The following is an 18620-nucleotide window of genomic DNA, read 5'->3' on the forward strand; positions in this document are numbered from 1 at the left end:
CTCCAAGGTCTCTTTGTTCAGCAACACTCCCTAGGACCTTACCATTAAGTGTATAAGTCCCACTAAGATTTGCTTCCCCAAAATGCAACACCTCGCATTTATCTGAATTAAACTCCATCTGCCACTTCTCAGCCAATTGGCCCATCTGGTCCAGATCCTGTTGTAATCTGAGGTAACCCTCTTCGCTGTCCACTACACCTCAATTTTGGTGTCATCTGTAAACTTACTGACTGTACCTCTTATGCTCGCATCCAAATCATTAATGTAAATGACAAAAAGTAGAGGGCCCAGCACCAATCTTATGGCACTCCACTGGTCACAGGCCTCCAGTTTGAAAAACAACCCTCCACCACCACTCTCTGTCTTCTACCTTTGAGCCATTTCTGTAACCAAATGCTAGTTCTCCCTGTATTCCATGAGATCTAACCTTGCTAATCAGTCTCCCATGGGGAACCTTGTCAAACACCTTACTGAAGTCCATACAGATCACATCCACTGCTCTGCCCTCATCAATCTTCTTTGCTACTTCTTCAAAAAACTCAATCAAGTTTGTGAGACATGATTTCCCACGCACAAAGCCATGTTGACTATCCTGAATCAGTCCTTGCCTTTCCAAATACATATACATCCTGTCCCTCAGGATTCCCTCCAACAACTTGCCCACCACTGAGGTCAGAGTACTGTTTTTTTAACCACTTCCCCATGATTGCAGTAAGAGCTTAAAGTGTCAGCAGTGTACACGGGAGACATATAGTGGGGGGTGAAGCCCACCATCAGCTGACAATGTTGAGGCTACAGGTGGCCTATGAAACAACTTCCTGGCTAAATGGGGAGGTTCTAAACCTGGAAGTAAATCTTCTTGTTCAACTCTATTGCAATTAACATGAAACTTACTGGGCGAATAAAGGTGGCATTGGTGTTCTATTCAAATTTACGTATCACCTACAAACATTGCACAGGATAGGCTCTCGCTTTATCTGTCTATGTTTCATTGTCATTTATTGAGACTTGTTTAGTCAGAGAGCTAAGTGTACTGATATACTTTCTGATTGGCATGCATCGATGGTTACAGGGGAGGGAGTGCCAATTTGTACTTGGGGACCCTGCAGCCTTCAGGACTCAATATCGATTTCAATAACTCTAGGGGTTGAGCTCTCCCATATCCTTGCCCCATCCCCCCACACCAGGCCATGTTACCACATAGGCTGCTATTATACACCACCCATTGTTAGTCACTAACAGTCCAGTGTAATAGCTGTTCACCCTCCTAGCCAGATCGTTATCCTTTGCCTGTCCAGCTGTTCTCTCTCTTTGGACTCTATCCCCACCCATTGTTTACTCCTTATCCCTTCCCCCCCACCCTATCTTTTGCATATATCTTCCAACACTTTTCCAGCTACCATCAATTCTGAGGGAGGGTCACCAGACCCTGAGACGTTAACGCTGATTTCTCACCACAGAAGCTGCCAGACCTGCTGAGCTTTCCCAATTATTTCTGTTTTTGTGCCATTTCCTTTCTTGTGGCTGTGGTTTACTGTCCACTATTTATTGAATGTCTGTGATTGCGCCCAGTGTTGTAATTGTCACTGTGAGGATATGAGTCAAGATTAGAGTGGTGCTGGAAAAGCACAGCAGGTCAGGCAGCATCCGAGGAGCAGGAAAATGAACATTTTGGGCAGGAGCTGATGCTTCCTAATGACCTTCTGTGCTTTTCCAGCACCACTCATGTCCTAATGACAGAAGGTCATTAGGAAGCATCGGCTCCTGCCCGAAATGTTGATTTTCCTGCTCCTCGGATGCTGCCTGACCTGCTGTGCTTTTCCAGCACCACTCTAATCTTGACTCTAGTAACTCCAGAATCTGCAGTTCTCAATTTCATCACTGTGACTGAGCCTGCAGGCTCACCTGGTCTACGAATCTCTGAGATGCCTCTCAGGAATTCAAATGTTGTCAGTGATCCCCCAATGCCCCATTAAGACTTTTTCAGCCAACACGCTGAGATGCACGCGGACTGGCATTGACCCACACACTCCTAATATTCCTACCTTCACTGGCAATCTCCACCCTCTCCCAGCTCACTAAGGATGGTCCCTCTGCAAGTCTTCCCTCTATGTCCCATCCTTAGGCCTCTCTAGGACCCTCGTCCATTTCTCTCTGTGCCTGAACTCCAACCCTTTAACCCCAATCCTGCTCATTACTGGCTCACCCCAGCGCCCTTCCTCCCCCCCCCCCCCCCCCCCCCCCCCCCCGCTTCAGTTCAACAGGAAAAACATGGACCCATGTTTCAGGCAACTGCCCGAACTGACTAAAAGCCAAATGCTGGTAGAAATTTGAACGAATCACGGAGATGACACAAAAATAAGTGGAGGTGCAGGTAGTGTTGAAGAAATGGGAAGGCTGCAGAAAGACTGGAACAGGCTAGGCAAATGGGCAAAGAAGTGGCAGATGTGAGAAAGTATGAGATTATTCACTTCGGTAGAAAGAAGAGAGGTGTAGACTATTGGGGAAAGGCTTTGAAAATCTGGAGCACAAGGGGACTTAGGAACCCTAGTTTAGGGTTCTTGGAAGGTTGACATGCAGATTCAGTTGGCAGTTAGGAAGGCAAATGCAATGTTAGTGATCCATTTGGAGAGGGCTGCAATACAAAAGCAGGGATATACTGCTGAGGCTGTATAAAACACTGGTCAGACTGCATCAGGAATATTGGGAGCAGCTTTGGGCCCCGTATCTAGGGATGGAGGTGCTGGCATTGCAGGGGGTCCAGGGCTGGTTCACAAGAATGATCCTGGGGATGAAGGGCTTGCCATATGAGGAGTGGTTGAGGACTCTGGGTCTGAACTCGATGAAGTTTAGAAAGATGAGGGGGGTACCAGATTGAAACTTACAGAATACTAGAGGTACTCAGAGATACTTTCAGGTCAGAGGGGTGGCCATAGGTACACTCGTGGGCCCCAGTTATGCCTGTCGCTTTGTGGGGTACTTGGAACATTCCCTGTTCCAATCCCATTCCAGCCCCCAACCACAACTCTTTCTCCAGTATAGTGATGATATCCTCAGCTGCTTCCCTGTCTCATCTGAAATTGGAAGCGTTTATCAATTTTGCCACCAATTTCCATCCCACTTTCACCTTCACCTGGTCCATCTCTGACTCCTCCCTTCCTTTCCTTGAAATCTGTTTCCATTTCTGGGGATAGGCTGGCCACTAATATCCACTATGAACCCACCAACTCCCACAGCTACCTTGACTATACATCCTCACACCCTGCTTTCTGTAAAGACTCCATTCTCCCTGTTCCTCTGTCTCTGTTGCATCTGTTCCAATTTCAACATGGAGGCCTCCAAAATGTCCACCTTCTTCTTCAACCTGACAGGGCCCTCAGCCGGGTACAGCCCATATCCTGCACTTCAGTCCTCACCCCCTCTCTTCCTTCCAGTAACAGCAATAGGGTTCCCCCTGTCCTCATCTACCATCCCAGGTAGGGTCATTGGTCCTCCGGTGAGGTGACACCTCCAGGCACATATTCCCTTTCCCTTCCCTGTTAGCCTTCTGTAGGGATCATTCCCGGCGGGATACCCAGGTCCACTCCGCATTCACCATCGACCCGCACCCCCGTGGCACCTTCCCCTGTAACCGCAGAAGGTGTAACACCTGCCCGTTTACTTCCTCCCTCCTCAGTATCCAAAACACACCTTCCAGGTGAAGCAACACTTTACCTGCACTTCTCACAGTCTAGTCTACTGCATTTGTTGCTCACAATGTGGTCTCCTCTACAGTGGGGAAATAAAGCATAGACTGGCTGACCACTTCACAGAACATCTACAGCCTGCCTGCAAAATAGACCTTGAGCTTCCAGTTGCCTGTCACTTTAAAACCCTACCCTGTTCCCTGGCCAATGTCTCTGTCTCAGACTTGCTGCAGTGCTCCAGTGAAGCTCAGCACAAGCATTCCTGATGAAGGGCTTTTGCCCGAAACCTCGATTTTCTTGCTCCTCGGATGCTGCCTGACCTGCTGTGCTTTTCCAGCACCACTCTATTCTAGAGAGCAAGCTGAAAGGACAACACCTCGTTTTCCACTTGGGAACTCTGCAGCCCTCTGGACGAAATAGCAAGATCAGCAATTTCAGGGCCTGAACACCTTCCCCACACTTTCCCCACACACCAGGCCTTGTTACCTCATGGTATGTTATTATACACAACTCATTGTAAACCACTAACAGTCCCCATTAGCAGCTACTCATGCCCCCACTCCCCAGGCTGACTGATATCCACCCCTTTGTCTGTCCAATTGTTCTTCTCTCTCTTTGGGCTCTATCTCCACCTATTGTTTAGTCTTTATATCCTCCCCTCATTCTACCTTCTGCATAAAAAACAATTTTTTCTGAGCTACCATCCATTCTGCAAAAGGGGACATCCCAAACATTAACTCTGATTTCTCTCCACAGATCCTGCTAGATTTGCTGAACTTGCCCAGCAATGCCAGCTTTTGTTTCTGGTTTCCAGCATCTGCGGTTCTTTCAGTTTTTTTTTTAAATTTACAATACCGAGAGACCTGGATAGAGTGGATATGGGGACAATATGTTTCCACTAGTAGGACAGACTAGGAGCTGAGGTTCCAACCTCAGAGTGAAGGGACGACCCTTTAGAACTGAGATGAGGAGGAATTTCTTCAGCCAGAGGGTGGTGAGTCTGTGGAACTCATTGCTGCAGAAGGCTGTGGAGGCCAAGTCTTTAAGACAGAGTTAGATAGGTTCTTGATTAATAAGGGGATTAAGGGTTACCGGAAAAAGTAGGATAACAGAATTGAGTAACAAATCAGCCATGATCAAATGGTGGAGCAGACTCGATGGGCCAAATGGCGTAATCCTGCTCCTATGTCTTACGATCTAATATCTTTTGGGCAAAGGTAGGTACTGCAGCTGCTGGAGATTAGGGTCAAGATTAGAGTGGTGCTGGAAAAGCACAGCGGGTCAGGCAGCATCCAAGGAGCAGGAAAATCGACATTTCGGGCAAAAGCCCTTCATCAGAATTCCTGATGAAGGGCTTTTGCCTGTAACAATGATTTTCCTGACCTGACCTGCTGTGCTTTTCCAGCATCACTCTAATCTTGACTCTTATATCTTATGGTCCCACAGAGTGAGAAACTCAGCAGGTCTGGCAGCATCTATGGAGAGATGATTTGGAGACGCCGGTATTGGACTGGGATGTACAAAGCTAAAAAAATCACATACCAGGTTATAGTGCGAAAGGTTTAAGCACTAGCTTTCGGAACGCTGCTTCTTTATCAGCTGGTTGTCAACTAGTGCTTCCAACTAACCCTGTTGGACAATAACCTGGTGTTGTGTAATTTTTAACCCTATGGAGAGAGATACAGTTAATGTGTCGGGTCCAGTATGACTTCTGCAGAACTGACAGAGGTTGGAAGACGATACTATTTTTAACAGAGGTGGAAGAGGAGTGAGGGGAACAGATGGTGTGGAGACCCAGTGCAAAAGGCAAAAGGGTTGCTAATGGTGATGGAGGAGTAGAGGTGTGGTATAGGTGTAAGCAAAGGTGCAAATGGGGGAAAGGGACTCACCTCTGCTGAGAAAAAAGTAAACATGACACAAACCACTGAGAAGGAAAGAAGATCTTGTCAGGGCAAAATAGGTGGCATGGGTGATACATGAGTGTCAATACATTCTCGTATTTGGAAATATATGTTCCCCTATCATCATCAGTTGTGTGAGTGAATGGTTACCTAGCTGAAATGATAACTTGTATTAATTTTTAAAATATACTTTATTCATAAAAAAAACTTTTTACATACGCAGTCACAAAATTCTGTACAGTCGCATATTAAGGAAACAAACAAACAAACATTGGAGTTTGACTCCATCCAATGGGGTGTGATTGGAGGATGTAGGAAAAATGGACAGCGGCTGTTATGTGGTCAGTCTCCTAATTTACATTATGTTTTGCATTAATGAGTATTCACGGCATGCAGACATACTGTACATATGAATCCTCCATAGGCTGGTGTGAGGTCCAACACATACAAACTCACCACCCACTTAGCAAAAAAACCGAAACAACTACAGATCCTGGAAATCTGATGCAAAAACATAAATTGCTTCAGAACTGTGCTGAGCAAGGGTCACTGGACCCAAAACGTTAACTCTGATATCTCTTTACAGAAGCTGCCAGATCTGCTGAGCTTTTCCAGCAACTTCTGTTTTTGTGCCCGTCACCACTGAGAACAAGCAGTGACATGGGAGCTGGGGTGGCGTGTGGAAGAGCCATTGTTCTAGATCAATTATCTGAAACAAATGTTAGGCTGTTCTCATTTTATTGAATTTAGCTTGACGGGTTCATACAGGAACTTTGAGCTCACAACTAGTCAGATCTGTCCTGATATTTCTGGTCCATTTGTTAACTTCTTTGCAAACAGTGAAACAGCCTGATGGTTAAGGAAATATTCTTGCCAATCAGTTCAGGGACTTAACAAATGATTTGAGACAATTGACTCAATTAGTAAGACAGTGGTAACATAGCAACACTGGTCTTATCCGCTCTAATTCCTAACTGGGCTGCCTCAAGGCTACCAAGGGCTGATCCGGGTGAGGCTGCCTGTTTTGTCATGCAAGGGGATTCTTCCACGGTGAGAAAAGCAGAGGTCAAAAGTTCAGAGTGCAAGTTGTCACCCAGTCTGTAGTCGGTGATGCAAGCACAAAATACCGATTCAACTGTGATGGGCAGAGATTAGTTGGGATTGATATTCCCAATTCTGAAGGAAGCTGCATTTTTATTGCACAAGGATAACCTGAGGTGCTTCTTACATCAAGAATTATTTCTGTTGTATATTTATGTAATATAGCTCTGAGCTTTGCACACAAAGTGAACAGGAGGCATTACCACGTGCAGGGACAAGAGATCCCGAATACTGAGCACTCTTGTCCACACCAAGCAACCCAAGGAACCAAAGACAATCATGGCTATGATGCAAAAGCAATGTACTACATTCCCACAGAGATTGACTCTAGTTACCAAAGCAGGGAGCTGCTTACTTCACACCTTGCATTGTTAAACCCTGTGCAGTGCTAAGTTTGGCTGGACTCTGTACCTTCAATGTTATCAGGTTGAGACTGTCACAAATCTCCTTCTGGAATGTGCCTTTGCAAAGGAAGTCTGCAAAGAGGTACTGTGGTTTATGTCCAGGTTTGTCCCAAGTAGCTCTGTGACACAGGACTTTGTCCTCTGCGGTTTGTTTCCCTGGACACACACCAAGACAACCATCGACTACACCTGTAGGACTATCAACTCAGTGAAAGATGCTCTTTGGTCTGTCCAAAACATGTTGCTCTACCAGTGCAAGGATTGAGTGTTGTGGACTGGCACATTCTAAGGTCCAGGACAACGTGTTGAGGCACACATTAAAGCCTGAGGCAACTGCTGCCAAGGCACAGTGGGGAAAGATGTTCATCTGAGGGCTTTCTGCTGAAGGTAAATGTGGATCTGTTCAATTATCGGGTCTCCCCATCCACCCCAGTGCCTCAAATACATGTAAAAATACTCTTGTAATGTACGCCTTTGGATGGAGTCAAACTCCAATGTTTGTTTGTTTGTTTCCTTAATATGCGACTGTACAGAATTTTGTGACTGTGTATATAAAAGATGTTTTTATGAATAAAGTATATTTTTAAAATTAATACAAGTTATCATTTCAGCCAGGTAAACATTCACTCACACAACTGATGATGATAGGGGAACATATATTTCCAAATACAAGAATGTATTTACAATCATGTATCACCCATGCCACCTATTTTGCCCTGACAAGATCTTTCCTTCTCAGTGCAGTTCTGTGTCCGCAGCTACCATTAATCATCATCACTTTCAAACAACATATCTCATCATTGTCACATTACCATGCAGGGATCTTGTAGGATCCAAATTCCTAAATTTGGATCCTACAACAAGTCCTTCGTTGGTTACAACAAAATGTTCTGGGGCCTGTTCTGGGTGTAGAGATGACCAAGGTGCTTGTTGCATATCCACATTCTGTCAAATAGGAGCCAGAGAGCTTAGCAACCAATAGTCTAGCCATGAGTGAATCACTGTCATAATGTAAGTGAGCAATCTGGGGTCTTGAAGGATGCTACATAAATGCAAGTCATTTCCCCCTTCAGCCTTCATTTTTAGTTCCAAACCTGACAAAATTCCAGAGCGAGGGTGTAATCCTCACAGTGCCGTGTGTTGTAACAACGTTTTAATGCTCCTTCTATTTTGCTCACAGTGCGGCATTATCCTGGGCTCCCTCCTGCTGGTCTCCTGCTCCTGGATGACTCACAGCTCCAGTCTGATGTTGCTTAAAGCAGCAGTCGCTGCTAATCGCAAAACATACTTTGGTCTCGGTGAGTTCTCCCCATAAAAACCAGAGGAAGCAGGTTGCCTTGAGTGGAGATGATGATAAATAGTGAGAGGATGCCAGTTCTGTCATTTGTGTGCAGCCAACCATTCCAGTGAGCTCCATCATGAGCACTAATTTCCTGCTGAAAGCACCACTTTGTGCTATAACAGCACCATTTTTCATTGATTTAAACATAGACTTCAGGCAACACCATTTGAATTTTTAGCATTAGTTGCTTTAATGCCGCACAGGGCCCCAGCTACCAATTTAGAGAAGTTACTGAACATAATCAAGTCACCCTCTTCTTACCAGACCATAGGCATGCCAAACTCATGAGAGAGAGAGAGAGAGAGAGAGAGAGAGAAATGGTTGGTGGTGGTTTAACCTGAGGGTCACCACACCTCAGGCAAGGGGAGAGAGGTTGAGAAGGAGGGCCCTTCATGCTAACCTCAGCTGGTGTGGGGCTGTTGACATCACACTGCTTCCCAATCCTACCCCATCCAGCCACTGACCCCCAAAGCCATTCTCTGGGCCAAACATTGCTGACTTCCCTTCCTGATCCCATTCAAACTGCTGATGTGAATGGTTCAGGCGGCTTTGTGATGTGCAGTGGATAGTATCCCTGCCTCTGAGACAGACATTCCAGGTTTCAGTCCCACTCCAGGAGTTGTTGGCCAATGAAGGTGGGTCCATGAAGCAGCTAAACAGATTCAGTATCAATCCTTCCAACACTCACCAATGGCAGGCAATGAGAGTGGGAGAGATTCCTGGTCAGCTGCCTGATGGATGGAGACTGGAGCCTCTAGCCTCACTAATGCATGTAAAAGTGCCTGTCGACACAGTAGTTCCGACTTCTTCGAGGACAATACCTGAACTGCCAGCATGGATCAGTTTGATGATAACTTGGGCCCCGCATGTGGGGTTGTGGGTTGGACCTGCCTTTGGGCAGAGGCTTGAAGAGATAAACATTGTTCCTCTTTCTTTCAATTTTGTCAGAGAATGTTACAGCGTGGATGGAGACCATTTACCCATCTTTGAAAGACCTATCCAATTAAACCACAGACCCTGTCCTTGCACAAGGGTCACACAAATTACTTCTTTTTGAGCATCTGAATCCCTTTGGAAAGTTACATTTGAATCAATGTTCACCACTCTTTCAGGCAGTGTGTTCCAGGTCACAACTTGCACTGTCAGTGAATGTCTCTTTGGATCCCTTTGCCAATTATTGTAAATAGGTGTCCTATGTGACTGACTCTTCTGCCAGTGAGATCAGAATAAATAGGAGGAAGGGTCAAAATCTCTCCAGTATACTGCTGGAGGTAGATCTTCTACATTACAGGGGTGATTGGGTTTTGGAGTACTCTTTTGTCAGTGTCAGTTGATGCCAGTGCTAAGGTTATGTCAAATACAAACAAACACAGCCTCTCACTCACTAACACACACACACAGACTCACTCACTAACAACACACATACATACACACACAGAGCCTCTCACTCACTAATGCACACACACATAGAGCCTCTCACTCACGAACACACACACAGAACCTCTCACTCACTAACACACACAAGCCTCTGAATCACTAACACACACAGCCACACAGAGCCTCTCACTCACTAACACACACACACACAGAGCCTCTCACTCACAAACACACATAGACACACAGAGCCTCTCATTCACTAACACACACATACAGTCTCTCACTCACTAATACACACATCCACACAGACACACAGAACCTCTCATTCACTAATATAAAGTCTCTCACTCACTAACGCACACAGCCTGTCACACTCACTAACACACAGACACACACTGCCTCTCATGCACTCACTAACACACGCACAGCCTCTAGCTCACTCACTAACACACAGGTGCACACCCTTTCACTCACTAACACACACACAACCTCTCACTCACTCATTAACACACACGCACACGCATTGCACGCGCACACACACACACACACAGAGTGTCTCACTCACTAACACACATGCATATATGCATAGTCTCATTCACACACATGGTCTCTCACCTATACACACAGCTCTTTTCACTCAAGACAATGTTGAATTGTAACTAACCAAATTTACAATTTCTATTTTAGCTCAAACCTCGTATGGAATACCTGGAAAATTAGTCGTTGAAATAAGGTAAGTGGTCATCAGTAAATTTGAAAGTGGACACATTTATGTCCTATGGTCAAAAATTTGCATTTTGTTTCTAACCAAAGCAATCCCTGTCCTAGTTACAATCAGGACATCAGATGACAGAGCTCAGCCTCCTGCAGGACTTCAACAGCAACAGCTAACCAATGTGCACAGATCGGCCAAGATCTTTTCCCTTTTTTTGCTTACAAGGGTTTTATTGTAAAACTCTGGTTTACTCCAAACACTGGTTTCCACCTTTCCCTTTGGCTTCGTTTCCAGGAACCAACTTTCCATTGGGGAAGAACTTAACTATTTTTAGTAAATAAACGCATCACCAAATTTGCGAATAACCAAGTTAACAAATTACAACCACTGCCCACCAAAGGCTGTGTAAAAAAGGGGAAAAATAAGGGAGGGGATTGAATCAAAGACATGTTGGTGGGAAGATAATGGGCTCCCGCTCTTACAGTGCCCAACTACCCCACAAGCCTTTGAGGTTACTGGTGGGCAATACATTCTCCCTCTCCAGTACTAAGCTTACTGTCAGCTCTGGAATTCTCGGGTATCCTCAGCCATTTTCAATTGGCAAGTAGTAAAGGAAGCCGGCCACTCATTGCATCCAAAGGAATTACAAAATGCTGAGCACTATACAATGGGCTCTTGACTCACTGCCTCCAGTTTAACACAATTTTACAGAGACAAGATCCAGTCACCGGTTCTTTATCTGAAACGTCACCTTTTCGCCCCCAAATTAATATTCAGTTTAACCAGGAACTTGGCCAACATCAATCTGAGCTGCATCGGTTGGTTTGGAATTTTTGTAACTGCTCTTCCAAATTCCTATCTAAACAATGGTAGCAATTGATGAAACCCTGGAGCGACAGCTGTGTTTCATGGATTCATTTTCAATCGTGTATCTGTTTCTACGTTAAATCATGTTGAGACTGGGTTACCTTCAGTTACACTGACTCTGGTCTCGTCAGCATCTCTCCCCGTCTTTCATCACCGGTGCCTGTGCCCTAAGCCTCAGGTGGTTTCTCCACTTCCCTTTTTGCCTTTTAGACTTTCCTGAAAACCACTGCTGAGCCACGGCTAAGGATAGGGAGGAGACACCAGATAGAAAGCAACCATTGGCACATCGCAGTCCCATATCCACAGGGTGGCACAGTGGCTCAGTGGTTAGCACTGCAGTGTCACAGCACCAGGGACTCAGGTTCGATTCCAGCCTTGGGCGACTGTCTGTGTGGGTTTCCTCTGGGTGCTCCGGTTTCCTCCCACAATCCAAAGATGTGTGGGTCAGGTGAATTGGTCATGCTAAATTGCCCATAGTGTTAGGTGCATTAGTCAGAGGGGAAATGGGTCTGGGTGGGTTACTCGTCAGGTTGGACTGAAGGGCCTGTTTCCACACCGTAGGGAATTTAATTTAATCCTTTCATTGAAATACTTTCTGCTTTCTGGCATCAAATCCAGAAATCTGCTTTAGTTGCAACTGAATTGTAATGCGGAGGTGTTGTTGGCTTTTCTCCGACAGTATGATTGGATTGATGCTGGGAACAAGTATTGCTTTCTTTGCTGTGCTTGAAGATCTGGGAACCAACCTCTTCCTGGCTTTAACTGGATCCCTGGTAAGTTCAATACGTCGTTCAATAAAAAGGAGAAAATCTGAAGTTTGCTTTTCTCTTTATGTCCCCGTTTTGTTTCTCTCAATTTTCTCCCCACCCATCCTCCACCATAACCCAATGATTCATGTCCCAGTGACTCTCTGCTATTCTGTCAGTTGTTAATGAGTGACGATTGACATTGATGGCTGCTAGGCTTTTTGATTGAATGACAGATTCCAGTCTTGCTCAATGCTCCCTTGCACCTGAACCCAGCACAACAACATACTTGGCACACAAAGGTGAATTGTGGCTGATTTTATGTTTTCTTAACCCAAGGACATTGATGTCAATTGTAAGTTTCCAGCTATCACTCTTGACATGAAAAGATTTACCAGGATGTTGCCAGGTATGGACGCTTTTAGTTATAACAAAAGGCTGCAGAGGCTGGGATTTTTTTCACTGGAGCGCAGGAGGTTGAGAGGTGACCTGGTAGAAATCTGTAAAATGATGAGAGGCACAGATGGAGTTAATGGGAGTCATCTTTTCCCTAGGATAGGGGTTTCAAGACTAGGGGGTACATTTTTAAGGTGAGAGGGGAGAAATTGAAAAAAAAAGACAGGAGAGGCAAACGTTTTACACAAAGAATGGTTCATGTGTGGAATAACTTTCCGAGGAAGTGGTGGATGTGTATCCAATTACACAATCTAAAGACATTTGGAAGGGACATGAATAGGAAAGGTTTGGGGGGATATGCACCAGGAGCAGGCAGGTGGGATTAGTTTAGTTTGGGATTCTATTCGGCATGGACTGGGTGGTCGAAAGGCTCTGTTTCCATGCTGCATGACTCTGTGACTCTACTAGAGTCACTCTACTGTGACTCTACTGTGACTCTACTAAACCTCAGTGTACCCTATCTGTGTGGCTTGGTTGACCAAAACTTGGACTCTGGCAAATCTCCAGTTACTGTCACAGCCTGGTCAGATTCAAATTTTTTCTCCCCATTATATATTGTAGTAAATGGGACAGGGTCATCTACACCAGTGCATCTGCCCAAAGTGTAAACTGGAGGAAGGCATTTTCCTCTTAATGGCTGAAGTTAGAGTATTAAAAGACTCTTCCTTGCTGTTGAGGAATGAAGTGTAGGAACCATAAGAGCAACTCCAAGAACAATTAACTCTCCTCTCTTGGCTCTTGGAAGCTCCCTTAATGTAACTCCTGTGCTGATAGTTAGTGAACCCAGCTTCCATGAGGACCAATGTGGGCAAGTCAACCATGAAGCTTGAAGCCAATTATGGATACATAGTGAGCAAGGCCAGCTGAAGCGTGAACACTCAGGAATCAGTGATCTGTTGCTAATTCCTTCCTAAACAACCCATATAGTGCTCCTCCAACCTTCTGATACCTTCATTTTTAAATCTCTTCCCTATTCATTCCCACTTCCTTTAATTGTACAGTGTTGGGGTCTCTCGCAAGCTGACTGCTATCGGTCCACAGTGGGGAATAGGAGCAGCACGTGTTGGCAGTACCACTGGAACATGCCTCATTCAGACTGCTGGCCAAGTGATAGCTAATGCCTTGAAAGCACTGATGGCTTGACACAGTCCTGGAGCTGATGACAGTCAACTGTAAACCTTCACTGAGGTGCTTGGAAAATACACAAGCAAAACGTTAGCCCATATATTCCAATAAGCTGGAAGAGATGTTAGGTAGAACTAATGGGATCCCAAGTTAGATTTGGGTGGCTGCATGGAGTGCACAGAGAAAGGGGCCAAGTCATATCCAATGCATGATGCAACGGGAGGATCTAGCCTCCCATTTTGATGAATTCACGTCAATACAACATGAATGGTTTTGGACCTGTGACCTTCGAAATGTCATCCTGAGGCTCTGATTCTGTCTCCATAGACGTTGCCTGACCCTCTGAGCTTTTACTAGCACATTTCTGTTTTCATTTTAGATTGCCAACACCTGGACCTGTTCACTTTTCACTTTCGCAAAGCACAAGAAACCCGGTCAAGGATATGATTAAAATACCTCGATAGTGTCTCACTTGTAATCATTAACTGCCGACGTTTGGGAGCAGCCACCCAGTGAGGCACTCCCTGACTACGCAGCCTGCAGTACCCACTGCTCACGTTCAGCATGACCTCCTGGCTGAGGTACTCCATGGGATACTGGCGCCCACAGTGTCAGGCATCCTCACACAGAGAAAACAAGGGGACGGAGCCTGGACATGCAGAGGGAAAGAGAGCAGTGCTGATGTAGTCAAAGCTACGAGTAAGCACACCGCTCTCATGAGATCAGATCATTTTGGCTCACGTTGCCAGTTCAATGCAAGATTTAGTCATTTATCAGCTGCCCAAGCTCTGAATGTGGAGATCAGTGCAGGAATAAGCACAAGGGGAATTAAGACAAAACAAACTGAGGTACTGACATCCATTGTTTATACATTTCATAACCTCTTGTGCATTTTCCTGGCAGAGTACCCCATGGCAGCGTGCTTTAGTGCTGCTTGCTATCACCTCTGGCGTGGTTCTCCCTCTCAGCCTGGCGAGAAAGGTGTCAGACTCAACCTGGCAAATGCTGATCTCTCTCATGTTCTACGTGTTATTAATGATTGTGGTGAGTACTTCCAGACTGGAGTACTGGGATTATTAATCAGATGGTGGTATGGATTGTCTCAGTGTATATTAGATTACTTACAGTGTGGAAACCGATCCTCCGAAGAGCAACCCATCCAGACCCATTCCCCTACATTTACCCCTTCACCTAACACTACAAGCAATTTAGCATGGCTAATTCACCTAACCGGCACATTTTTGAAACAAGAGCACCCGGAGGAAACCCACGCAGACACGGGGAGAATGTGCAAACTCCACACAGAGAGTTGCCTGAGGTGGGAATTGAACCCAGGCCTCTGGTGCTGTGAGGCAGCAATGCTAACCACTGAGCCACTGTTATACAGAGGTTACGTTTTGTAAAGCACAATGTCTAACAGGATTGAATTGCATTCAGATTGATTGTGGTGAGTACTTCCAGACTGGAGTACTGGGATTATTAATCAGATGGTGGTATGGATTGTCTCAGTGCATATTAGATTACTTACAGTGTGGAAACTGACCTTCCGAAGAGCAACCCACCCAGACCCATTCCCCTACATTTACCCCTCCACCTAACACTACAAGCAATTTAGCATGGCTAATTCACCTAACCGGCACAGTTTTGGACTATGGGCGGAAACCAGAGCACCCGGAGGAAACCCACGCAGACACGGGGAGAATGTGCAAACTCCACACAGAGAGTTGCCTGAGGTGGGAATTGAACCCGGGTCTCTGGTGCTGTGAGGCAGCAATGCTAACCACTGAGCCACTGTTATACAGAGGTTACGTTTTGTAAAGCACAATGTCTAACAGGATTGAATTGCATTCAGAGTCAAGAAGTGTGGTGCTGGAAAAGCACAGCCGGTCAGGCAGCATCCAAGGGGCAGGAGAGTCAATGTTTTGAGCATCAGCTTTTCATCAGGAATGTGATGATACTGAAGAGCTTATGCTTGAAACGTTGACTCTCCTGATCTTAGGATGCTGCCTCAGCTGTACTTTTCCAGCACCACACTCTCGACTCTGACCTCCAGCATCTACATGCCTCACTTTCTTCTAGTTGGCTTGTATTCAGGCAAATGAGGAACGTTATTTTTCTTTTCTGTCCTCATTTGCACAATCATATAAGGCACTTTGGAGCACTCTGCACTGTCTTGTTTAAATATTCATGTGTCAGCCCATTGGTAAGGAGCCTCTGCAGTAGGAGCTTACAAGATCAATGGGGGCAATATATCCCTGTTTCGTTTTAGAATCATAGAGTAATAGAGACGTACAGCGCGGAAACCTACCCTTCGGTCCAACTCGTCCATGCCGACCAGATATCCCAACCTAGTCCCATTTGTCAGCACTTGACCCATATCCCTCTAACCCTTCCTATTCATCTAGGCAAAAGTGAGGACTGCAGATGCTGGAGATCAGAGTCTAGATTAGAGTGATGCTGGAAAAGTACAGCAGGTCAGGCAGCATCTGAGGAGCAGGAAAATCGATGTTTTGGGCAAAAGCCCATCATCATACCCATCCAAACCCCTTTTAAATGTTGCAATTATACCAGCCTCCACCACTTCCTATGGCAGCTCATCCATACACGTACCACCCTCTGCGTGAAAAAGTTGCCCCTTAGGTCCCTTTTATATCTTTCCCCTCTCACCCTAAACCTATGCCCTCTAGTTCTGAACTCACCCAGCTCAAGGAATAGACTTTGCCTATTTATCCTATCCATGCCCCTCATGATTTTATAAACCTCTATAAGGTCACCCTGTCAGCCTACAACGCTCCAGAGAAAACAGCCCCAGCCTGTTCAGCTTCTCCCTATAGCTCAAATCCTTCAACCCTGGCAACATCCTTGTAAATCTTTTCTAAACTCTTTCAAGTTTCACAACATCCTTCTGATAGGAAGGAGACCAGAATTGCTTGCAATGTTCCAACAGTGGCCTAACCAATGTCCTGCACAGCCACAACATGACCTCCCAACTCCTGTACTCAGTGCTCTGACCAAGAAAGGAAAGCAGAACAAACATCTTCTTCACCATCCTATCTACCTGTGACTCTACTTTCAAGGAGCGATGAACCTGCACTCTAAGGTCACTTTGTTCAGCAACACTCCCTAGGACCTTACCATTAAGTGTATAAGTCCTGCTTAGGTTTGCTTTTCCAAAATGCAGCACCTCACATTTATCTAAATTAAACGCCATCTGTCACTCCTCAGCCCATTGGCCCATCTGACAATATCCTGTTGTACTCTGAGGTAATCTTCTTTTTTGTCCACTACACCTCCAATTTTGGTGTCATCTGCAAACTTACCAATTATACTTCCTATGTTCATATCCAAATTATGTGTATACGTGACAAAAAGTAATGTACCCAGCACCGATCCTATTGGCACACCACTGGTCACAGGCCTCCAGTCTGAAAAACAACCCTCATCCACCACCCTCTGTTTTCTACCTTTGAGCCAGTTCTGTATCCAAATGGCTAGTTCTCCCTGTATTCAATGAGATCTAACCTTGCTAACCAGACTCCCAAGGGGAACCTTGTCGAATGCCTTACTGAAGTCCATATAGATCACCTCAATGACTCTGCCCTCAACAATCCTCTTTGTTACTTGTTCAAAAAACTCTATCAAGTTTGTGAGACATGATTTCCCACGCACAAAGCCATGTTGACTATCCCTAATCAATCCCTGCCTTTCCAAATACATGTACATCCTGTCCCTCAGGATTCCCTCCAACAGCTTGCCCACCACTGACGTCAGGCTTACTGGTCTATAGTTCCCTGGCTTGTTCTTACCACCTTTCTTAAATAATGGTACCTTGTTAGCCAACCTTCAGTTTTCTGGCACCTCACCTGTGACTATCAATGATACAAATATCTCAGCAAGAGGCCCAGCAATCACTTCCCTAGCTTCCCACAGAGTTCTAGGGTATGCCTGATCAGGTCCTGGGGATTTATCCACGTTTATGCATTTCGAGACATCCAGCACTTCCTCCTCTGTAATACGGACATTTTCTCAAGGTGTCACCATCTATTTCCCTACATTCTATACCTTCCATGTCCTTCTCCACAGTAAACACTGATGCAAAATACTCATTAGTATCTCCCCCATCTCCTGCGGCTCCACACAAAGGCTGTCTTGCTGATCTTTGAGGGGCTCTATTCTCTCCCTAGTTACCCTTTCGTCCTTAATGTATTTGTAAAAATCCTTTGGATTCTCCATAACTCTATTTGCCAAAGCTATCTCATGTCCCCTTTTTGCCCTCCTGATTTCTCTCTTAAGTGTACAACTACTGCCTTTATACTCTTCTAAGGATTCATTCGATCTCTCCTGTCTCTACCTGACATATGCTTGTTTTCTTGAGCTGTCTCCCAAAAGGCTGGTCAAAACCACATTGCACTGCAGGCAGGGCAAGAAGGCAGGTCTCAAATTCACCCCATCCAATCCTGTGTTATTGGCACCAATCCCATCAACTGAACCATTCAAACCCATTGAGGAGACTACATTCCTGTGCACAGGTTATGACCAGACCCTCTGTTATTACAGTCCCATCTGGATACCCTACATTATTAAACTTCAGGAGTGACAAACTGCCTGCCTATTCTCAATTCACTGGTCTCTCGGTTAGACAGAATGAGGTTAATTCAAAAAGAATCCCTCCCTCGTGGCTGCATTTCCCTCAGATCAAATATTTGAAAAGGCGCCAATACAGATTTTCTTGCGTTAACAAAAGAATGAGTTCTGAAAGGCAACATGAATTAATAATGTAACACATAGGTTATAAATACGAAGTGAGTAAACAAAAAAGCATGGGTGTTTGGACCAGTCTCTTTAGGTAGCTTGTAAAAAGTAGACAGTGGAACATTAATAGTTGAACAGTTGGATTTGG

General features: G+C 45.3%; 1 protein-coding gene across 1 annotated transcript in view; it reads left to right on the plus strand.

Annotated features, from left to right (window-relative positions):
• Positions 1-18620, plus strand: part of LOC122560543 (putative sodium-coupled neutral amino acid transporter 10) — an 82249-nt gene that overhangs the window by 3175 nt on the left and 60454 nt on the right. Inside the window, exons 2-5 of the mRNA XM_043711277.1 lie at positions 8273-8390; positions 10499-10544; positions 12073-12166; positions 14624-14764. Of these exons, the coding sequence (XP_043567212.1) occupies positions 8273-8390; positions 10499-10544; positions 12073-12166; positions 14624-14764 (399 nt within the window). The remainder of the gene's footprint in view (positions 1-8272; positions 8391-10498; positions 10545-12072; positions 12167-14623; positions 14765-18620) is intronic.

This window comes from Chiloscyllium plagiosum, chromosome 21 (assembly GCF_004010195.1).
Source record: "Chiloscyllium plagiosum isolate BGI_BamShark_2017 chromosome 21, ASM401019v2, whole genome shotgun sequence".
Classification (NCBI taxonomy): Eukaryota; Metazoa; Chordata; class Chondrichthyes; order Orectolobiformes; family Hemiscylliidae; genus Chiloscyllium; species Chiloscyllium plagiosum.